Genomic DNA, 25,068 nt, shown 5'->3' on the forward strand with positions numbered 1-25,068 from the left:
ATGACTTTAACATCAGCATATATTTCCTTCATATTTATTCATTTTCATTTAGAATAGGAATGGCTTAGTGAGACAAATTAGAGCATCTTAAAACCTGTGGAGAATAAATTGATTGGTAAGCTTCTTTCAAATGTTGGCAACCCCCCCCCCCTCCTTTTCCCTTATCTTTTTTTTTTCAACATTTTATTCTGCAAATTTTTTTATTTTCTCCATGCCCTTTTCCCATTTTGCATTGTCATAACTCTTGCAAAATATTATCATTTGCTTATTAATTCTCCTTATGATTGCTTATTTATAAAGTGACAAATGAATTTCTCTTGTTTTATTAAACATTCATTTAATTAATAATTCATTTTCATTGAATTATTTTAATTGTTGTTGTGATTATAATGTAATAACATTAATACCATTCTTTTATACATGATTGTATTTATTATATATTAAGTTTATTTATTTACATTTGACCCATTTTATTCAAAAATACCATCAATCTTATTGGTATGCTGGCATTATTAATTTAAATATTCTTTCAAATGTAATGAATTAATACAAAATAAATATTAACTTACTATATGTATCGAAAGTCATTGTTTGTTCACTGAGAATCAAGCCATGTGCAGAAGTCAGCAAAGGTTGGAGGGTGAGAGCACTGTACACTTTGATTTTTTTTAAAGAGGAAGGGATGGAGGATCTAACTTCAGTAAAGTACCAATAACCTTTTTTTTTTCCCTTGTTATCCATCGATATGCTATAAAAAACACCCAGAATTCATTGAAATTTACTAAAAATGATAGTAAAAATTATCGTTTTTAGCAGATTGGGTCATATTAAGGAAATTCGCAACATATACAGGGAATTTTCATATTATTCCCAAAGCACAATGTGTTTTCAGAAAAATAAGGGAACAGCATTTCTCTTGGAAGATTTTATGCTTGTAATTAATACTACCTTAGATAAAAATAAAATTGTAATGGTAGTCTTTATTGATTTGACTAAAGAAGCACTCGCACATCAAACCTTATTAGAAAAGCTAAGACATGTTGGAATAGATGGGTCTGCACAGGTGGTTTAGAAAATACCTTCGAAATAGAAAACAGATCGCGCATATCAAATCAAACCACAGTAGAGAGCTGCCAGTAACACCTGTGGAGTGCCACAGGGAGCTGTTCTCTCTCTGTCTCTCTCCCCCAACTCTATTCAACATTTATATGCATGATATTAACCAGCTACCTCTCAAAGGAGAGATCTTCCATTAAGCAGATGATACAGCTATAATATCCATCCATAATAATGTAAGCATAGCTCAAAAAAATATGCAGCATGACATAAATCTGCTCATTGATTGGCTCACCAAAAACTCTATACACCTAAACTGTGACAAGATAAAATTTGATGTCGATGATATTCAGAAATCCACTTACTCAACCAGTTGATAATATGTACCGTATTTTTCTGTGTATAAGACAATACTTTTTTCTAAAATCTTTAGACCAAAAATTGGTGGTCGTCTTACACACAGGGGAGGTAACTGGTTAAGAGACCCGTGGTTGCCATGGATAAACTGCTGGTACCTTGTCTCCGTGAACAGGCTTCTGCCAATCACAAGCCTTTGTTAACGCTGTCGATTGATATCATTAATGACTGATTCTGAATAAACCAATCAGAACTCTGAAAGCATCCATACATCTGCAACTCGTTGGTGAGGTAAGTTATTGCATTGACAATAATTTGAGCACTAGTCCATAAAAATGTTCAAAAACAAAAAACGATGAAGAAGATGATATGTCTGGAACTGAGAGTGATGCATAATTTCTTAGTATGTATCTTAAAAATATTACCTAATTACTAAATATACTTTGAATATTTAAAAAAATATCAAATGTGTTCTGTTTTATGTTTAAAATATTGATTTCTTCATTTAACCCTACTTTTTCGAACAAGTAGGGTTCGAAAAAAGAGGGTTCATCTTATACATGAGAGTGTCTTATACACAGAAAAATATGGTATATATATATATATATATATATATATATATACAGTAAAACCCCGAAGTTACACGGTAGGTAGGACCAACAAAAAGCGTGTAAGTCGAATTTGCGGAACTTGGGGTATAATTTTGCATGTAATTTATATATACAAACATACAATTGGGACCAAAGGTTTACAAAAACACCTATATTTTTTAAAAAATATAATCATAATTGTAGTTTTACGTACATAAAAAAAAAGTTATTTCAATGTCGATGGTTTCATAAAATCTAATAGATTCGTCTGACGGCATAATGTCTTTTACTTGTCATGCAAAATTTCTTCATAGCAAGCTAATGATTTTTTTATTCCTTGCCTTGTGGCTACAAGGCAAGGAATAAAAAAAAAATATCCAAAATCTATAAACCTTTCTTTTATGATTGTTCTTACTGTGGATTCCTATAGATCGAACTTCTTTGCTAGCTCACAAATTTTCATTCCACCTTCAAAATCCTTAATAATGTTGAGTTTTGTTTCCAAAGTCGATGTTTTTCTTTTCTTGCTAGCAGTAGAAGAATCAGACTTGCTTCTTTTGGATGACATTATTATTTTTTTATGTGATCAAATTTTTATCAAGAACATAACATTAAACAATCGCAAGGTTTGTAGACTATAAAAATCGTGTATGAATGGAGACTGTGCAAAACACGTTAGTGCTTGTTCACAGCATGTGCGACACTGGCAAATGCGGCTGGCACCTGAAAGATACGATTAGTGGTGAAGCAGGATGGGAATACGTACATATAAAAAACCGCATAACTCCGGATTCGCGTAAGTCAAGGTGTGACTGTATATATATAACCATCCAACATCCGCTCTCCAACATAAAAAACACACAGAACAGTAAAACCATTACCATCACTCAGGTTGAAACAATACGATATCTTGGAATTTACTTCAGTGCAGATATGAATTGGAATAGCCACATAAACCATCTACAAAACAAACTCCGAACAATAATTGGCAAACTCTACAGGTTAAAAGACATAGTTCCCACATACCTGAAAACACTAACATACAAAGCACTATGCCAAATATATACTAAGATACACTATAACAATGTATGCATTCTGTGCAACTACAAACTAAATAGATTAATATTATTACAGTACAAAATGATAAAACTGATCTTTTGGAAACAAAGAGACAATACCGGCTTTACATACACCGTAATGTCAGAACACAAAATACTAACAGCAAAACACTTATGTCACTATGCAGCTATGTTAAAATATTATTTTGATGCCAACTACAGGACAGCCAGAAATGCATACTGTATAACAAGACCTCAGACAACTAATTATATCGCATATAAATATAATAATCACTGTGGAAAGGCCACTCGAAGCTTTTAGATCCCTGACATGTTAAATAAACTATCTTTTGAATACAGGAACCTTACAAACTACTATAGCCTGAAAAGACCCTTAAGGACATACTGTGAACAAGAAATACACCTTACAAATTTAATGAAACACATTATATTAGTTCAGGCTTTCCAGTTCAGTGATACATCATGACAGTCCAAATTATCATGTGTGTGTGTGTGTGCAGGTGCATCCCTGCATGTGCTATGAATGAATTTCTCACTCTGCAGCAGTAGTGAATATCAGACCTATCAAGCATCAGCCTACGTCCATCACAGCAATCAAACTAATAAACAATAGCTAACCAGTGTTATCCTCAGATAAGCTTACTAAAAAGCTTTGAGGATGCAAGCTGAGACATTACATCTAAACCGAGATCAACACAAAGGGAAAAAAATCCATTTATTACATTTAAATGCTGTAGTTACAGTGCCTAAATACATTAAAGCAAAAATTGTAAATATATATAATTTATTGTTATTGTAAACATATCATGCAAACCTGCAATACTATAAATATTGTAAAAATGTAATCTCATTCAACTGTAGCTATAAATTATAAATTGCAAAGTGTTGCAACTAAGTAACAATTATTAATATATTATACAAAAAAAAAAGGAAAATTTGTATGAATTTCATTGTTGAAAAAAACAAAAAAAACAGAACATTATGTTTTGTTAACTCCTGATATGTAATCATAATTTTAATAATAAAAATTATTGAATTTTTTAATAGAAATCTAATGTGGAAAATTAACCATAAATTGCAGCACTTAGTTGCAACACTTTGTAAAATAACATGTTGGAATGTCACTTAAGGCAATTATTGCACATATGTAAATATTTTGAGATCAATAAAAAAATTAATATTATTATCATAGTGCAATCATAGCCACCATAACCTGTTCATTGCACTAATTTGTGCTTGTCAAAACAAATAATCCATTCCTCATGCATTTTATCCTTTGTACATGCCCAGCATCTGGGTTAGCTCCTTGTTTTCTCTCTCTCTCCACCATATATTGACATATTTCTTCTGCATATGTCCTATAAAATACATTTAATAACTTATGTATTTCTACTGGATTCACTCTTGTCTACAGATCAACCAAATTTTGTATCATGCAAACCTAAAATCAATCCTTATGTGGAATTTTTCATGTCACCATTCTTTATTTTTCTTTATTCCTACTTTCCAGTGTGTCTTTCTGCATCCAACAATAATCATAATAACTATTTTGAACCACTTTTGCAATTCATCCTTTGAACTTTCATTTCCTTGTTCATCTTCACTTCAAAATCCTTAATCTCATCATTTATTTGTAGTAAAGTGTATCATGGAAATACACAGTTTGTAATCTTTACATATCAAACTGCATAATTTTACTCTTTGCCAGATTGAGCCCTCAGCCATTACCCTTTGTCCAACAAGTTCTTTCCTGATATCCTCGTTTTTAATATGATATCGCCACTGATGCCATCTGTTCACCCCCTCTAATCTTTCTCAGGACTCTCATATCTGTTGTCTCTAATCTTTGGTCAAGTGTTTTATTTCTAACCCAGCTCTCAGATCCATAAGTTAAAATTGGTTTGAACACTGTCTTGTATACAGCTAATTTAGTGTTCCAACTAATTTCTCTCTCATTCCATATAAATTTATTCAGTTGACTTCCTACCATACCAGCCTTATTGATTCTATTGTCTATTTTCATATTTAATTTATCATCTTCACTAAAAATCATGCCTAAGTTTATGAAATGTTTTACTTGTTCTATAGGTTCTCCATTCACAATGCAGTTGATATTTTCAATGCTTCTGCCTATTTTCATTCTCTTTGTCTTGTTATTGCTGACCTTCATACCAAATCTATTACAAGAGTTATTCAATTTAGTCAGGGAATCTTGCAGACTTGTAGCAGATTTATTTAGAAGTATAACATCATCTGCATAGAGTAAAGAACTGAGATTAACATTTCCAATTTTGATATCAGGTTTAATACCACTTTCCTTCATAATGTTGAATATACAAGTATCTTTATACAAGAAGATAGAATTGAGAAATTCCTAAATGAAATTGTCAGCTTTTGTTGATGCAGAATTCAAAAAGAAATTGAGAACACATTGTGAATATCCATTTTATTTTATTATTATTATTATTTCCGTGTAGTTAGAGATTTTCATGAAGTCAGAGACTCATCACAGGATACCCATAATAACTATTAAATGGATACTATAAGTCAGTCATGTCAATTGACAGGAAATCTTCAGTTGTTTGCTCATGGAGCAAAGATAGGGAAAATTATAAGGAGCACTGCTGATGTTAATTCCCTTGAGGAAGATTTGAATAGACTTTTAGCTTGGACAAATGAGCAGGACTGTAGTTTTAATATTTATAAGTGCAAGGTGCCTTTTGGAGTGCAGAAATTTAAGGATGTGTACTATATTGATGGAACTGTGATGTTCAATGAGATTCAAGATCTGCAGATGGTAGTTAATGGTAGACTGAAGTTCAAAGGGCACATTGCAAGTGATGCAAAGATTTCACATTGTATTACCACTATGATAAGGAGTATGCCAACATATAAGGATAAGTAGGTGGTTATGCTACTGTATAAAGCACCAGTCATACTATACCAGGACTGTTCTACTTAGATTTGGTTACCTAGTTTTCATTGTGTGTTGTGGAAACATTGGGGAAGAACCACAAATGAGTGACTAAAGCAATATCAGAGCTCTGGAATGTTGGCTATGGAAAGAGAGAGTCTAAAGGAATGCAAATTACAGAGTTTAGTGGATAGGAGGAAAAGAGGTGATATGATAGAGATGTTTAAGTTAGTGAGGAGATTTTATCAGATTAATGCTGAGGGGATTATAAAAAGAGTAGAAAGTTAGAGGGAGAAAAACTAGAGGCCATCTTTGAAAGCTGAGTAAGAGTGTGATGAAGAGGGGTATGAGGAGGAGTAGATTTTTTACATGGAGAATTGTGGGTAAATGGAACACATTATCAGAATATGTTGTGAATGCAGTGAAGTGAATCTCTTGCGATGAGTCTGCTGACTCAGTGGAGGGTGTGATTACAACAATAATAATTACTATTCACACAGTACCTATCATACTACTCCTTAAACTCATTTACTGTCAGGGTACTTGCAGCTACCTCTAGCAATCCATTGTAGTCATTTACTACTCTCCAAGCAGTACGTAGTGGAGGTTATATTGAGTGGTCAGTGTAATTTAGCGATCGTGTAAAATTGGTGATTTTTATCTGTTTTATTATGTTTTTTTCCCTTAGAAAATTAGAGTTTTATAGCATATTAGTGTAGAATTTCATGTTTTTAAAATATTTATGTCTTTATAACATTTTCATTGTAATATTTTAATATTAAATATGGGTGTAAATTGGGCACCAGAAATGCAGAAGAAACGAAACGCTAACAACAGCAAAGTAACATTGTATTATACTAAGTAAAGTATCATCTTTAGTATCAACTAAAGATAATATTGAAGAGGATATTGAAAATAATTTAACCTCCAAGATTGCTAGGCTAAAGCAGATTATTAGACAGACAATGAGGGAACTTAGAGGAAGACAGGGAGAATAAAAAAGTTCAGCAGCAAAATGGAAAACAAAGCACAGAATCAGGTAAGTTAGTGTGTAATAAAAAATCTGGTGAGTAAAGTTGAGGTATAAGAAGAAGGATGTTATTGGTATGGGGATTCTATCATAAAACATGCCATTGATGAGTGGGTTATAACATCAAGTTCTCCCAGTGCAAAAATTAAAAATATAATGCAAGCTATTCAAAAACAGAAAAGAAACATAATTGAGATCATAATTGTAGTAGGTGCTAATGGTTTAATTAATGATAAGTTCAGCATGAAAGGGTTGTTGGAAGAGGTGAAAGTGAAGAGTGAGAAAGTGAAAATAGTAAGTATATTACTTCGATATGATAAAAATGAATTAAGAACAAGGGCTGTGATGGCAAATGATTCGATGCATAGGCTATAAGAGGAATGGATGAGTTTTTGGATGTATGGAGTGAGTTTGAGGGAAGATTGGATTTGTATAAGAGGGAAGATTGGATTTGTATAAGAGGGATGGCCTACACTTGAATGAGTTTGACATCAGGAGTCTTGAAAAATTATTAATTGATATAAGATCCTAACACAGAGAGTTCAGGGAAACTGAATTCTGATGGGAGGAATCATGAGAATCTGTGTAAGAGCGACAGTGTTAGACAAATGTTTTAATGATGGGAATGGTTATTATTATAGAAATGATTATGAAGAAAGAACAATTCTGTGTTCATCAGGTTTGGATCATGTGTAATGATGTCTGCATAAGCAAGGAACTAGATAAGAACAGAGATCTATAAGTTGTCAAACTGTGTCATGCAGACCACAGACAAGTGTATACAAAAGAGCATGCAGGTAATTTATTGTCTATACACAAATGCTAGGAGTATCAGAAACAAAGTAGCAGAGATTGTTGCCTTGGTTAATTTATTGGACCTCGTGTTGTAGGCATTAATGAGACTTGGCCATCAGAAGCAGATGTACTAACTGGTATCGAGTGCAAAGAGTACAATATTTTTAGGAAGGCTAGACAGGATAGGAGAGGAGGGGTGTGTGCTGCTAATGTCTTGAATCCAGTTAGAGTTGACTTGTGACAATACTAGTATAATGTTTCTTGTGGCAGTGAATTTGAAGCCGTCTGGTGTGAGGTGGTGTCTAACAAGATTAAATACACAGTGGAGATGTTTCTACAGACATGGTGGATTGGTTGCTAGTGATGAAGAAATACATCAACAAATAACTATGATGGGTGCGAAAAGAGTAATCATAATGGTGGACTTTAATTATCTGAACATTGATTGGGTAGCTGTGAAATCGCATGAGAAGAATAAAACTGAATTTATTGAGCTGTTATGAGACAACTTCCTCAAGTAGCATGTGACAGAAGGAACTCGAGGTCAAAGAGTGTTAGATCTGATTATAGTGTCAGAGGGGGTTTCAGTTAAAGACATAACTATTCTGCCTCCGGTTGGTGACAATAATCATGTGGTATTTACTTGGGAAGTGGCTAAGTTTATGAATGTTCCATTCAGAAAAGGTTACATGCTGAACTACAAAGCATGTAACAGGAAATTATGACCACCTGAGAGATATGCTGGGTTCTGTGCCATGGTATCAGTTATTGGATGGGAAGGATATTGACAGTGCATGAGAAGTATTTAAGAAATACTTTAATAATGCGATATCAGAATGTGTCCTTAGAGTTTGAAGAATAAATAGAATAGGAGTGAAATAGATGTTTAATCTAATTAAGCAAGAGATTCATAAGAAAAAGATGATGTGGAAGAAATATCGAGTGCATAAGGATGATGTCATTTATAAGTGTAAGCAACAGACCAGAAGAGTAACGTATTCTGCAGAAAGCTAAGTCTGAGTATGAAAAGGAACTGGCTCCACAATTTAAAGGCAATCCAAAAGAATCCTATCATTATGCTGAAAGTAAAAGAAAGGATGAATTTGTAAGAATAACTCTACTGAATGTAGATGGTATGCGGGTGACCGATGCAGAAGTGATGGTTCAACTAATAAGCAGCTATTTTGCAAAATGCTATCAACCTGGTACATGCAACATTGAACTGACCTCTACCTCTTCATCATATCAGGAAACTCATGTTGGTGTAGAGGAAGTACTAGTGCTGTTGCACAAACTGAATAAGAATTCTGCAGTAGGAACTGATGGGATATCAGCACAAATGCTAAAGAAGTGTTCAGCCGAACTGATTATTCCCTTAACCAGGCTATATAATTTGAGTCTCAGAACAGGAAAAATTCCAGAGGAGTGGAAAGAATGTATGGTAATCCTATTGCACAATCATTATTTCAGTAGTGGTGGTGAAGATTTTGGAAAAGTTGGTTAGGGCTCACACTCAGAAATGGGTTGACAGAGAATCTCTACTTTGCAATGAACAGCATGGATTTACTAAGGGAAGGTCGTGTTTCAGCAACTTGCTCACACTCTATAATAATGTTACCACTGAATTAGACAAGGGAAATGGATATACCATGATACTTTTGGATTTTGCTAAGGCTTTTGACAGAATACAACATGGAAGACTGTTGCATAAATTGGAGAATATGGGATTGGATTATAAAATATTGGCAAGGATAAGAGGAATGGCTGACTGACAGATATCAAAATGTCGTATGTTGGGTGTGTGAATCTATAAGGTTCAAGGTAACCATTGGTGTGTCTCAAGGATCAGTCCTTGGTCTATTGTTATTCAATCTGTACATTAATGAAATTGGGAAGGATTTGACATGTGACATACAGCTATTTGCTGATGATGCAAAGATAGGTAGGATAATCAGAAGTGCTGCTGGTATGCAGTGCTTGCAGAATAATTTCAATAGGCTGGAATTGTGGGCATGTGAAAATGAATGCAAAGTCATGCACTTTAATGTGATTAGATATCCAATGTCTTATATTGGTGAGCTTATGCTTGAAGAAACTGATCAGGCTAGGGATCTTGGAGTTTTAGTAGACAGGAAGTTGAAGTTTAAGGATCATATAGTAAACATTGTAAATACAATTTAGAGAAACATGGCAATGCTGAAACAAACCTTGCCATGTAGAGATAAGGAAGTCATTTTGCCTTTTTTCAAGGCCTTAATAATACCTCACTTAGACTATTGCACGCAGGTCTGGTCTTCTGGTTTCCCTGGTGATTCTGATATAGTATAGCGAGTGTCAAAAATGATATCAGGATTGTAGAATACAGATTATGAAGACAAATTGAGAATTTGTCTTCATAAAGAACTAGCAAACAGGAGAAAGAGGGGTGACATGATTAAGACTTACAATCTTCTGGGGTCATACAGAATTTCAGTATATGGAATTTTTCATTTTATGGAGGGTGGAGAAAATACATGAGGGGAATTCATGGAAGTTGAGAATGAATGCTGTCAAGAAGGGTGTGAGCACTAGATTTTTATTTCATAGAGTAGCGCATTATTGGAATGGAGTGCCATTGAATGTTGTGTGTGCAAGTAGTGCAAATATTACAGCCTCTCTTGATGAGTTTCTGACTCTCTGGAGGTCTCTCTTAATGATAATAAACTAACCCCACTCTTATACACTTGCCAGGTGACCCTTCTTGGTTCTCTTCCTGCTCATCATATACTGAAAATTTTTTGTATGAATCTTATAGAATCCCTTTAGTAACTTATAAGTTTCTATAGTGTCCTCCATATTTCCATTGTCAGCTAAACTTTGCAGCCCACACACCATTGATCTGTCCTCATAGGGACATTCCACAGACTTGTCATTAGCTTGGTCACTTGGCTCTGGACCCTATCTACCACCTCTTCATCTCACAGAAACCCAAGTGACCAAGTCTATGCACAGTAGACCCTATTATTATGAAGAAGGATAATAATCATCCTATCTCTACTTGTCAGGATGTTCTTCAAACTCTCCCTAATCCTCTGTGCAATTTACTAACTTTTGTAATATGCCATCCACCATCACGTTGTATAAGTCTCTGATCAGACCACACTTAGACAATTATTCTCAGATTTGGTCCCCAGGATTTGAAGGGGATAAATTAACTGTGGAAAAGGTACAAAGATGGTTTCAGGACTGTACAATTTTGGTTATGAGGATCGGCTGAGGGAATGTGGACTGCAGAGTTTGGTAGATAGAAGAAGGAGATGTGATATGATTGAGACTTTTAAACTGTTGAGAGGTGGTTACAGGATTGACACTGGGGAGTTCTTTCGCTTGGTTGAACAGCAGGAAGGAGTGATGACGAGAGGCTATCCCTGGAGGTTATGAAAGGAAACTGTGAGCAAGAGGGTGAGGAGTGGTTTCTTTGCATGGAGGGTGGTTGAACCATGAAATGCATTGCCTGATGGAGTGGTGAGAGCGAGAACGGTCAGTGAGTTTAAGGAGTAGTATGATAGACTTTGTGTTTCTTAGGGGGGACCTCCCCTCGATGAGTCTACAGACTTTATGATCTTAGGAAGGACCTCCCACGATGAGTCTTTTGACTCCGTGGAGGCCTGAATAATAATAATAATAATAAATGGTTTTCCTGTAGTTAACAAGCAAGTCCTTTCATTGTGATCTGTTGCTGACTGTACTGATTTTTCAGTTGTAAGTTTTTTAAGCAGATATCAATATTATTATTGGCTTTCAAACAGAACTTCTAAACTTTGTGTTTAATTTGTAGATATTCTAATTAGGCTAGATATTGCGTTGAATTTTTTCTTGACTATTATTTATAAGACTATTACACTTTTTTATATAATGTTCGTCAAGTAGCTTTATTTTATTATCCTACATGTTTTGCCAATATTTTTCTATTGGCATCTTCAGGGAATACAACTAGTAAGCTATATGAAGGTAACAGACTAGGTTATAACTGATGGTTCTAATTCATACAAAAAAATTGTATGAATTAGAACCATCAGTTATAACCTAGTATGTTACCTTCATATAGCTTACTAGTTGTATTCCCTGAAGATGCCGATAGAAAAATATTGGCAAAACATGTAGGATAATAAAATAAAGCTACTTGACGAACATTATATAAAAAAGTGTAATAGTCTTAGTCTAGATATTGTTTCATTGTTTAGCAGCACATTTACTGAAGATATTCTAAAATTTTCTTAAACAAGATTTCACACTTGACATTCTCTTTAATTTTGTAATTGTCTCTGTTTATTTGACCCCAGCTGTCAGAATATTATTATTATTATTATTATTATTGTTACAGTCAAAATAAGATATCATTCAAACAACAATTTGACTGGTGATGTAGACCAGTTCAGATTCTGCCCAAGAATCTAAGAATAGTCGATCAAGTAGCATTGTAAAATATGGCTGTTTCAGGTAATGATGTTTTTTGTAGATCATATGGGTTCACTTCTTTGATGTCTAATTCTTGTAAATAGTTGGATAGCTTCTTTGAAATTGCACCAAGTGTGCTGATAACTATTGGGATGACTTTGGTGTGTTTAAGCCACAGCCAGTCAACTTCAATTGCCAGATTTCGATATTTAGTGATTTTTTTCAATTCTTTGTTGTTGATGCTGTTATCACTAGATACTGTAATGCCAGTAATCCAAACTTATCTATGTTCAATAATTGTGATGTCAGGTCTGTGTCCCAAATGCTGATCAGTTTGTATTCTAAAGTCCCAGAGAATTTTTACTGTTTCATTTTCCAATATGTCTCTATTTTATGATGCTACCAGTTATCAGAAGTAGGATAACCATATTATTATTATTATTCAGGCCTCCATGGAGTCAAAAGACTCATCATGGGAGGCCCTTCGTAAGAAACACAAAGTCTATCATACCACTCTTTAAACTCATTGACCGTTCTTGCTCCCACCACTCCAGCAGGCAATGCATTCCACTCCATCAGGCAATGCATGCCAATGAATTATTTTGGCCACTTGATCATGGTAGTATTTATAATCAGTTTGAGCTAACTTGCTGCAGGCACTGATTAAATATTCTACAGTCTCATCTTTCTGATTGCATAATCTGTTCTGTTATTATTAATGTTAAAAATTTTTGCTTTGATTGCATTAGTTTGTAATGCCTGTTCTTGAGCTGCTAGAATAAATCCTTCTCTTTCTTTTTTTAATATATCCATCTTGTGTACATCAATTTTTTCCCCAGTATCTCGAAGAAATTGGCCATGCAAGTGTTTTTTCCAGCACACATATTGGTTATTTTGCTGTTCCTTTTTGTAATTGGATTTGCTTCTTGTTGCTCTTAGAAGGCCCTCTTTGAAATGGTTCAAAGCATTTGCTCAGAGCTATTGTTGATGCAATTTTTTTGAACTAATTTCTTCTTTCACAGTTTGTCTCACTTGCAGCATCCACCTATTCTTCTTGGTAGATACAGCCGGTCAACATCACTTCATGGATGTAATGCATGATGCATAGTCATTAATTTTCTAGTTTTGTGGTCCAGTTTGTCCAGGTCTTCTTTTGTCCAGTCTATTATGCCAGCTGTGTATTGGATCACTGGTATAGCCTAAGAGTTCATTGCTCTAATTGTGTTTAATCCATTAAGTTTTGTTTTCAGAATATTTTTAACTCTTTTGGTATATTCTGTTATTTAACTTTAGAGTGGAGAATATCTCTGGCTTGTAATATTCCTAGGTATTTGTAGTGTTTGTTAGCTGAAATTGCTTTTATATATTTCTCTTGATCAAAATTAAAATAGTTAGTGTCATTAATTTTTTCTCATTTAATAGATAAAATTGCGCATTTATCTAAACTAGATTCCATTTTGATGTCCTGAACTGAAAATACGAACTGTGTTCAGAAAGAGTCTATTTGCCATACTGATTTTCCATATAACTTCAAGTCATCCCTATACAACAGATGGGAATTTTAATATTATATTTAGGAATTTCATATCCAAGTTTTGTTTTCTTCAAAATCCTAGACAAAGGTATCAAAGAAATGTTGAAGAGCAATGATGACAAGGAATCACCTTGGAAAATTCTACGTTTAGTGCCGATATCTCCGAATTGTTCATTATTGACTATTAAAGTTGTTTTTCCATGATTTCATAGTAGCAGCTAGAAACAAACATATGTTTTTGCTAATTCCAAATATTTGTAGATTTTAGGATCCAGGAGTGTGGGAGGGGATCAAATGCATTCTTATAGTCGATCCATGCCATGTTTAAGTTAGTTTTTCATCTTTCTGAATTTCTGAGGATCATTTTATTAATAAGGATCTGGTCTTTTATTCCTCTAGATTTTTTAAAATTGCCTTTTGGTTCAATCGGATAAATCTGATTATCTGATAAGTAGTGGTATATGGAATTTGCTATAATTGCAGTGAACAGCTTAAGCATAGTTGGTAGATATGTTATTGGATGATAGTTACTTGGGTCTGCACCTTTATCCTTATCTTTCATTAAGAGAAAAGTACTCTCAGATATCATTAGTCTTCCACCATTCGATCATGTAGACTGATTTCTAGACTGATTACTGACTATTTCTTTAGTGATAGTGATGCATCTTTATTATGTTCAATAAAATTATTCCAGACTGACTTCCAAAATTTGAGTGTTTCTTTTTTTTTCCTGGTGAATGATTGTTTGCATTTGTATTTCTCTAGAGAGACTGAAAGAAGTGATGTTGGTTCAATCAAAATTGCATATTTTGTACATAATGGTTTATTCTTACTTTATATCTTTTAATTTTATATATTTTAATCTAGTAACTTCAGCAGTTGTTTTGTTGGCCAAATTATATGTGTTTATGAGTTTGTTTTTGATGCTATTATTTTTCAGATCAGCTTGAAGTTTGTTGACTTTTTGTTTCAGCTGGATTTTCCATGATGTGCAGATTGCTTCATCCTTGACTTTTGCTCTTGTCTTTTGCAACTAAGCTTCAATGTAATGATATAGGCTGTGCTGTATAGTAGCCAATTTGTTTCCTTTATACTGTTGGTTGTGACTGTTTCTATCATAGCATTTGCGTCTAAGAGGAGCTGTTTTAGCTTAGATTTATGTAAAGCTTTTAATGGTGGTGATAGTCTTATACAGTCATTTATGGAGTTCATATGTTCTAGTATCCCTGACTTCGTTTTACACTGTACCTCTATCAAAACATTCTGGAGTGTCGTTGTGACTGTTTTTATCACAGCATTTGCGTCTAAGACAGTGTTTCTCAATGTGGGGCACATGTCCCATGGGGGGGGGGGGAATTAGAAAATGATGTTGCATTCGTCACTTCATCACTGATATACTCAAAACACTCACCATTGTCGGCGAGGGGGGGGGACATCAAAATCTTTGAGGCTTTGAGGTGGGGCATGATCCAAAAAACACTGGGAAATACTGGTCTAAGAGGAGCTGCTTTAGCTTAGATTTATGTAAAGCTTTTAATGGTGGTGATAGTCTTATACAGTCATTTATAGAGTTCATATGTTCCAGTATCCCTGATTTCATTTTACACTGTACTTCTATCAAAACATTCTGGAGTATGTCATCAGCTTGATGCTCACTGAGTTGAATTCCAAAGTTAGATATAGCTACCTCCTGATGATTTGCTGTTACTGGAGTTGTTGATTTATTATACAACTCTTGCAGCTCAAGTTCAGTAAATATTTTGTTGCAGAAAATTAAATTCTTTTGGTCCATAAGTCTTTCTTCTGTTATTACAGATTCTGGGAATTTTTGTTTCCAAATTAAATGCGTGTGCTTTCTAATAATTCAAAATTAGAATCCCCCCCCCTCCCGTTTTTCTGGTGTTGATCTGTAAAAAAACATTTCATAAGTTCTATTTTTTACATTTGGTTTCTTCCAGTCGCTTTTCAGTTTCCTACCCTGGTTGTCCAGCAAGGAGAGCTGGATCCTATAGCCTAGGATGCCCAACATCTGATGCAGTCCTTGATGACCTGGGCATCAATTGATCCAGTATGAATTTCTTCTTGCTTCTCACCATTAAGATGGGGGGATGGAACACTGTTAGTCTCTCAGAATATTATTATTATTGCATGATACTTCCAAGGAGTTCAAGGACCCATTGAGAGAGGATGTTCTACAACTCTTCATCTCCATCACTTAATTCACCAACTACAGAGAATGCCATTGCCATCATCATCATCTACTTACAATGGGATCTATTGCCCACCACCACCACTAGGGTTTTTTTTTGTTTTTTTTTTTTGCTTTCTTTTATTTTTTTTGTTTGTAAATTGCATGTTGTCATCGCCAGTTTTTCTGTATGCAGGATGAAAAAACCCAAGATTATGTGAGATTGGCTAACTCACCTTAAATTGAACAGTCATGATGAGAATCAAACTTAGGCCTTTTCCAATGAAAGGCTGCAGTGTACAATCATTCTTCCAATTACACTATGGAGGTGAAGGTCCACTGTCTTGCATATTAGCTATTTCATGGAGAATTCTGAACCTCTCTCTTCTGGGGCATTCATTCTAGGTTTTTAGTATAGTATAGTATAGATTTGTTGATGTTTTTGATGTATGCCTAGGTTCTTTGGCAGAGAACCAAGAGTTAGGAAAGAGAGAAAAAAAAAAAAGATAGTGCTATTCTGTGGTGTATAGTATGTAAGAATAAAAGCAATAATATTGAAAATATTATTGCAAGGGCATGCAGAATAATTCTTGCTATTATTGTGAAGAATGAGGAGGAAGATAAGGATTATTTTCAAAGGCAGAACAAATGACATTAATCTTGCTTACAAACTCTTTCAGATCTGTCAATGAGCCTTGATAAATGCATATATGCTTTGTCATATTATCATAATCTTGATCAGAAATCTGACAATATAAGGGCTCTTATCTATTGGGTTACTGTTCACTACGTATCGAGATATTTCATGAGAATGCATGCATGTTCATGCTTGCTGCCAGTTAAAAGTATCAAGTTTTCTTCCTGTGGATAGGATAAACAACATGAAAAATAAACTCTGTGAGTTCCAAGGAATTTTTTATGTAACTGAAAAGTTTATAAACCTACTCTGGATGAAGACTAAGTTTGTTTTTATTTATTTCCCCCCCACCCCCCCCCCCCCCCACCCCCCCCCCCCCCCACCCCCCCCCCCCCCCACCCCCCCCCCCCCCCACCCCCCCCCCCCCCCACCCCCCCCCCCCCCCACCCCCCCCCCCCCCCACCCCCCCCCCCCCCCACCCCCCCCCCCCCCCACCCCCCCCCCCCCCCACCCCCCCCCCCCCCCACCCCCCCCCCCCCCCACCCCCCCCCCCCCCCACCCCCCCCCCCCCCCACCCCCCCCCCCCCCCACCCCCCCCCCCCCCCACCCCCCCCCCCCCCCACCCCCCCCCCCCCCCACCCCCCCCCCCCCCCACCCCCCCCCCCCCCCACCCCCCCCCCCCCCCACCCCCCCCCCCCCCCACCCCCCCCCCCCCCCACCCCCCCCCCCCCCCACCCCCCCCCCCCCCCACCCCCCCCCCCCCCCACCCCCCCCCCCCCCCACCCCCCCCCCCCCCCACCCCCCCCCCCCCCCACCCCCCCCCCCCCCCACCCCCCCCCCCCAGTAAGAAAGGTAACCAAGCTGGTAAGGGTAGTAAAAGTGCAGCAGCAGTAGGCTGATGAGGCCAAAAGAAATCCCATAAGATTTCTTTTGATATGTGACTAGGAAAAAAGAAAGATTATGGAACAATGATACTGATTCCACTGCAAAGAATAGAGTTCAGATTTAAATGAGAAATTCATAATGGTATTTCATTCTCATAAATGTGACATCATGTAGAACTTGAGTGCACTGGATATGAGGAATTGAGTAAACTGGATGTGAAAGGACTATAGGACTTGATGTATCATTGTGTGTTTTGAGATAATGTTCCAGAAAGTTAACAATGGCACTGACCTTTTTAATATGTGTCTTAGATAGGGCCAAGTTCCAAAGGAGTGGAAAGAGGAAAAAAAATGAAAGCTTTGAATTATAGAACCAATCTGTGTGTCTGGTTAAAGTGTTACAGTATAAAAGGGTGCGGAGAATGTCATCTCCAAACCCTTTTATACTTATTGTTAAGGATTTATAGCAAATGGGACCAAAAAAAAAATTTTCCAAAAAGTTTTGGTATGTAGGCTATTAAATATTCTTCTGGTCCTCTCTTTTTTTTTTTTTTTTTTTTTTTTGCTGAAAGACCACAGTATGTGGTGCATCATTTCTGGTTTGCATAGCAAGTGATTTGCCATGATCATTTATTCAGGAGTTAGAAAAAAAGCCAGAAGGTCAGCTTTATGTTTAGGTGTTATTGAAATAGTGTCATTTAGGTGAGAAAGATGTGAAGCAGAGGTTATGCTCATCAGTGCTTCGCCAATGGGCATAACCTCTGCTCATCAGTAAAGTGAGAGAATTCACTTCTCTGGGTGAGAAGTGAATTCTCACTTCTGATGAGCACAACCTCTGCTCAGCACAGAAAGTAAGTTTCCTGCATTTGGTGTGCAGTCGAAGGGACTGAGTGAGACTAGAGTTATCCCATGCTGCTTTTCAGTATGCTGACTTTTTCTCTTGCATTGCCTTAGGATATGGATTAGCCTGTTGTTAAACTGTGGCTTGGATAATCAGTGGGAATTTTGAATGAAATGGGGGAATAAAGGTTTTCATTCTAGAGAGACAGTTTCAGTAACCTACTCAGAGCAAGTGTTTAGAATAAAAGAGTAAAAGCAGTAGTCTGATCATGAAAAAGAAACATAGAACTTGTTTAGATTATACCACTTATCACTGTAATGCCAAGGAAACAGGCTAAGAATGACTGAGCAAAGAACATCATATGGAAGAGGAAATTTGCACAGGAATATGGTCTGAGATACTAAAAGAGAGGTGACCACTACAGTATATTTGAAAGGAGAACTGACTAAGAAAAGAACAGTGGTTTTTGGATCATGACGAGGTTATCTGTATTTTGGTTGGAATAGATGGACAATTTGCATTAGCATTAGACAATTGCACACATCAGATACTTCCATGTCTTTTCCATTGGAATTGGAAAAGAGAAGACTGAGTTGTGGTCACTGAAGTCATCTAGATAGAAAGTTGAAGAAGTGCGACTGATTTTCAGAATTTGAAGAGTACTAAAGACAGCAGAGCAGGTGTTTAGAATAAAACACTAATCACAGAATCATACAGATTGAACGTGGACAGTCAAGTTATGCAGTGATTACTGAGTTTATTACTTCAGGTTAAGTTAAAAATAGAGATCAGGTCATGGTCTTTGAGGTCCAAGTGGTGATGTATACATCATGTCTTTATGACATGAATATTGGTTGATGGAGATATTCTTTTTCCATTAGATTTTTATTTTTTTAAATTTCATTTTGGTTTTATTTTTTGAGGGAGATTTTTTAGCTGCACTAACAATATGATTGTTATTTTGCTCAGGTTCATTTTGGTGGAAATGAGCACTTTCTTATGAAAGTGACCCTTCTATATCATTACCTGAACAGTGCTCACCCAGCCACCCACCCACACACATTCCTATTCAGACTCCTCTCCAGGCATGATATAGCAACATATGCAGTTGCAGGATTATTATTATTTGTTTTTATTCTGGAGGATGCTGAAGAAGCATAGAAATTTAGGAAGGAGTACTGTATAAAGAACCAGAGATGATAAAAGTGACATGAAAATTGAAGATAAGGATATTTAGATGTCTGGAATAATTCTTTGAAAGATTACTAAATGAAACAAGCAGTGGCAGCATGGTGATAGAAAATACTCAGCAAGAATGCAATCAGGAATACATAATGATACTCAATTCCAAAAAAGACATGTTGTTGTTGTTGTTTTCGTGTGGGGTTTTCCCCCCAATTTTCCTCAACTGTCCCGTAGAACTGGTTGAGACCTCCAACGAGGGATTAAGTATGTATTTTATGACTGTAGATCCGTGTGTGTTCATGGGCAGGTTTGCTTGTTCTGAGGGATGAAAAACCCAAGTTTCAGGTGAAAAAACCCTCACTTCCATATGAGAACGACTAACTCACCTTTAGTCGAAAGAGACCAGATAAAAGTTCCTCGCATCATGGATGGGAATCGAACTCAGGTTCTTTCCAACCAACAGGCTTCGTCTATACCAACTGAGCTATGGAGGCTCTAGAAAAATGCATAAAAACATGAAATGAGGAAAGACAGCTGGAGTAGGTGATATTCTACCAGAAATGCTCAAATATACAGGCATAAAAATTTTCCAGTCACTGCATAATTTAGAAGACCTGTTAAAGGGTCAAATTCCAGATGATTGGAGTAGAGCTCTCGTACCCATAAAAAGGAAAATAAAACTAATGCATGAATTAAAGAAGAATTTCTCTACTGGGTGTTCTGGTAAGATTATTCAGGTATTCTCGAAAACAGTTAAGAAAATTTGTGGAAGGAAAGCTTGGTGAAGAACAAGCTAGATTCAGGCCAAATAGAGACTGTCGAGATCAGATTTTCACTTTACAACAAATAGTTGGGAAATCATGGGAATATAACAAAGATCTGTATTTAAGTTTTGTAGATCTGGAAAAGGCATATGGCAAGGTGCCAAGAGAAAAGCTGTTCAAAATGCTACAGTTATACATATGATGTAAATGAGATATTATATCTAGCAATACTTAATCTGTATTTGAGTTATAAGTCAGCAGTTAGAAATGAACAGTTTGAAGTTAAATCAGGTGTGAGCCAAGGTGCACATTGTCTCCACTGTTATTTGTCATCTATATATATATATATATATATATATTATGAAGGAATCACATTATGAAGGAAAGTGGTATTAAACCTGATATCAGAATTGGTGATGTTAACCTCAGCTCTTTACTTTATGCAAATGATGTTATACTTCTTATTAAATCCAGTACAAGTCTTCAGTATTCCGTAACTAAATTGAATAACTGCTGTAATAAATTCTGTGTGAAAATGAGCATTAAAAAAACAAAGACAATGGCAGAAATCCTAGGCAGAAATATTGAAAACATTGACTGCATCCTGAATGGAGAACCTATAGAACAAGAAAACCAAACTTCTACATAGATCTTCATATAAACATGAATGTTTATATAAAGAAAGTGCTGAAGCTCTATGTCACAGACCTAATTTGAACCATAATGATGTTCTTACTATCCCTAAAGTCTGGGAAATTGTCATCCTAAATTGTGTAAAATAATTTTATGTTATCTCATTTTAATGCAATCTTTTTTTTTTTTTCAGTTATATTTTAATTTAATTCTATAACACGCTACTGCACACATAAAGGAATTCCATTGTTAGCATGTGCCCTAACTGTATGTAATTCCTAGTATTGTTTGAATTTAACTGTACTGAAGATCTCCTATGATACTTAGGACGAAATATTTACTTATTAAAAATCTTATTACTGTGGTTACATGTGTATATTTAGTTATGAATGCTCCACAGGTTTCAATACAACAAAATTTCAGCTACTTAGGCACAATTTTTAGTGAAGATGGTAAATTAAATATGGAAATAGACAACAGAACTAGCAAAGCTGGTGTGGTAGGAAGTCAACTGAATGAATTTATGTGAAATGAGAGAGAAATTTGTCAAAACACAAAACTAGCTGTATACAAGATATAGAGTGTTTGAACCCATTTTAACATATGGATCTGACAGCTGAGTTAGAAATAAAACACTTGATCAAAGACTAGAAATGAGAAAGATTGACTTGAGTGAACAGATGGCATTAGTGGTGGCAGTATCATATTAAAAATGAGGATATTAGGAAAGAACTTGACAGTGTTAGCAGAGCTAATTGCAGGTGGTATGGATGCTTAAACAGAATGGGTTAGCAAAGTTCTTTGCCAGGATGGCAGGGAAAAGGCCCAAAGGAAGACCAAGATCTAGGTGGATTGATACAGTATAAAAGTGCTTTAGAAGATAAAATTATAAGATATGATGATATTGGAGTCTTGACAGATAATAGATTAATTTGGAGAAAAATTGTTGATAGGAAGTTAACAACAGTCATGTAACATTTTCATGTACTATCATGATATTCTGTATACTCCCATGAGGGATACATTCAGGAATTTGATCATGTGATGTTTTAGTTTTTATTATTATTAGAGTAACTTCCATGGTGTCAGAAGACTCATCGTGAAAGGCTCACTCACCAACCATTCTCCATGTAAAAAATATATCCCTCACATTCTTCTTCACCACATCTTTGCACAACTTCCATCGATGGCCTCTCATTCTTCCTATCTTACCCTCCACTCTTTTTATAATTTCTTCTGTATTAATCTGGTAAAATCTAATAACTAGCTAGAAGGTCTCTGTCATATTACCTCTTTTCATCTTATCCACAAAACTCTGCAGTCTATATGATTTAAATAGGGTACTGATATGACTTTTGTCATTCATCTCTGGATCTGCTCCAGTGTTTCCACATCACAATAAAAATTAGGTGACTAAATCCGAGCACAATAGTTCACGTGTTGTCTGACCAATACCCTATACAGGGCAGCACCACTGCTGCATCGTTGCATCTACACGTGCACTTTGTACACATGTAGATGCAGCTTTTGATGGATGACCTTGTGAAAGGTGGAGTGAGGTGTTTGCACTTCATGTGATGCTCTCCTAATAGATTTTGTAAGGCTTCATGCAAAGGTCTCGCGAATCCTCTCCACCTTCTCTTCCAATATTGGCTGATTTCTTCCTCTATTTTGTTCAAAATGCTTCCTGTCGATAGGAAATTTTCTTTCTACAAACGGATACTCTTGGGGCCGGGTGCTGCCTTTTTTTTTGTACACCTGACAGAACTTATGTTGCACTGCTCTGATTGATTTCAGCTCAGCTAACCACTACACAACTTGAGCTTTCTCTGCCCTTACACCATGTTTAAAACTATGACAGGCCTGTCCAGCAATACCACTGCATCGAGACGCAGTAAAAAATTCTGGATGAAACTTGTAGAGTGTCTGGAACATTTGAACAATCCAAACCTTACATATTTCAACATGTCAATTTTTTACCATTCTTTAAAACTAGGGAGATCCAATGTGGATACCCTATATTGTCAGGATTAGAAAAGTCTATATCCCACCATTTCTAATCCTGAGAGGATTCACGAGACCTTCGCATGAAGCCTTACAAAATCTATTAGGAGAGCATCACGTGAAGTGCAAACACCTCACTCCACCTTTCACAAGGTTATCCATCAAAAGTTGCATCGACACGTATACAAAGTGCAGGTGTTGCAGGAAATCAAGAAATAATAAGCCACAATGGGTAATATTTACAGCTGAAATTCTGGAACATGTCAACAAGATCCAAATTTTCTTTCCTAGATTTGCTTTTCAGACAAAGCCACTTTTCATGTCAGTGGACAAGTGAACAGGCACACTGTTAGAATATGGGGGGGGGGATCTTCACTGTGTAAAGGAACATATGTGTGATAGTCCCAAGGTAAGAATCTGGTGTGGTGTAATGCTACCATTGGCCCATTTTTTTCATGGAAAGCAATATCGACGGAATGGTTTACCTACACATGCTGGAAAATTTTGTCTTTCCACAACTCAAAGACTTGCAACTGTATATACTCTTTTAACAGGTTGGTGCCCTGCCACACTTGCATTTGGAGGTCTGCGCAACTCTTGACAGGGCTTCCCTTAGCAGTAGATCAGACATGGAGGACCAATTCCCTGACTACCACGACCGTTGGATCTTACCCCACTTGACACACTAACTGCTTTCTAAATGATGCTACTATCCTTCACCTCCTGCAACAACTTCTTCAGATCCACTTTCCACATTCCTTGTCTCACAATCCAAGTCATTTGTTTCCACTATCACTAATTCTGATACTCATTCCTTCTTTCCTTCCATGCGAAGCATCAGATATTTGTTTCAATATACCAGTTGGAGAACATGTGTTATGCACGCTATTATTCACCACACCTCTAATCATTGAATCTCCATACAAAACTATCCTATCATCCTTTGATACTTACCTCTTCCTATTAACCTCCTTCTCGTTCACATCAATCACTTCTTTAGACATTCAGTATTCTCCTCCATATATTTAACCTCACTCTTTATTTTCTGCAACTCTACCCTAAGCTCTTCCGCTTCACTTCCATCCATTTTCTGATTACTTCTGGTGTTCTCATTTTTGGAATACTCTGTCTTTGCACCTCTTACACCCCATAATATTTTCCTTCTTCTCATTTAACCTAATAGTCCATAAATTTTCCACATTTTTGATGCATGCCTGTAACAGTTTTTGCAGTGTATCCACTGCAAAAAATCTAGAGAAAAACTGAATCTCTCTGTTGAAACCTTCCGTGCTCTTATATGCTTCCTTACTGCTGCCGTTTCTGTGACATTAACCAGCATGTTAAACCAAACAGCAACAACTGAAGTCACCAAAATGACTTTAGTCAATAATATCACAGCAACACCTATATCTGGCTATTACCCAGAAGCAGTATTACAAAAAGCTTTACAATATAATTTTTTTTAAAAAAACAATTTCCTTAACACACACCTCTTAGTCAAGAAGTATCTTGATGTGTTATTGTCAAGTTTGGTCTCCTGTGTACCATTCTGCAGAACAACCTTATTACTGTATTCCAAAATGTCAAACATTTTGGGCCTCTGCATGGTATGGTGCTCTATCCTCACACAGTGTGGCTGAGGGAAATGTTTTGACAGATGGCCATGATTCTGCAAGTAGATGTCAGATGAAAGCAGTATGTGTGGAGAGAGAGAGAGAGAAAAATAGATTTACTAATAAAGGAAATGGAAGGCATAAAGACTGAGTTGAGGAAGATGAATGAGGAGATTAAGAGACTAGAGAGGTTAGGAGAATGACAGCAGATATAAGAGAAGGGTTTGAGAGGGCAAGGGAGATAAGAAGGTAAGAGAAAGAGAGAGAGAGGGAGCAAGGAATGAAGTGAGAGGAAAGTGGGAGAGAAAGGAGTGTAGAAAGGGTCAGGAATGTCAGTGAGAGAATGAATGAAGCTGTGAGGAGATTCGATGCATGCATGGAGATTCCATGATTCGGAGTATGCAGAGAAGAGTTCAACAGGGAGTGCTTGCCTCTAAGAATGATAGAGAGTGTGGCAATGAAGTGAGGTGAAAATGTAGAAAAAATTATAGCAATGGTTGGTACAAAGGACTTTAGAGGTAGTGTGA

At 36.2% G+C, this 25,068-nt stretch overlaps 1 protein-coding gene across 4 annotated transcripts in view; it reads left to right on the forward strand.

The window, feature by feature from the left end:
* LOC150095677 (syntaxin-like) overlaps nt 1-25,068 on the forward strand; it is a 280,662-nt gene that overhangs the window by 250,927 nt on the left and 4,667 nt on the right. For 2 of the 4 annotated variants that reach the window (XM_090410061.1, XM_090410063.1), the window contains one exon: nt 53-115. The exons of 1 other annotated variant lie outside the window; for it this stretch is intronic. In XM_090410061.1, coding sequence (XP_090266187.1) covers nt 53-91 — 39 coding nt within the window. In that variant the 3' untranslated portion in view covers nt 92-115. The remainder of the gene's footprint in view (nt 1-52; nt 116-25,068) is intronic. One more of the 4 variants, XM_090410062.1, reaches the window with a different exon arrangement.

Source organism: Typopeltis vanoorti, chromosome 20, assembly GCF_054136105.1.
Source record: "Typopeltis vanoorti isolate ZY-2024b chromosome 20, IOZ_Tvanoo_1.0, whole genome shotgun sequence".
NCBI lineage: Eukaryota > Metazoa > Arthropoda > Arachnida > Uropygi > Thelyphonidae > Typopeltis > Typopeltis vanoorti.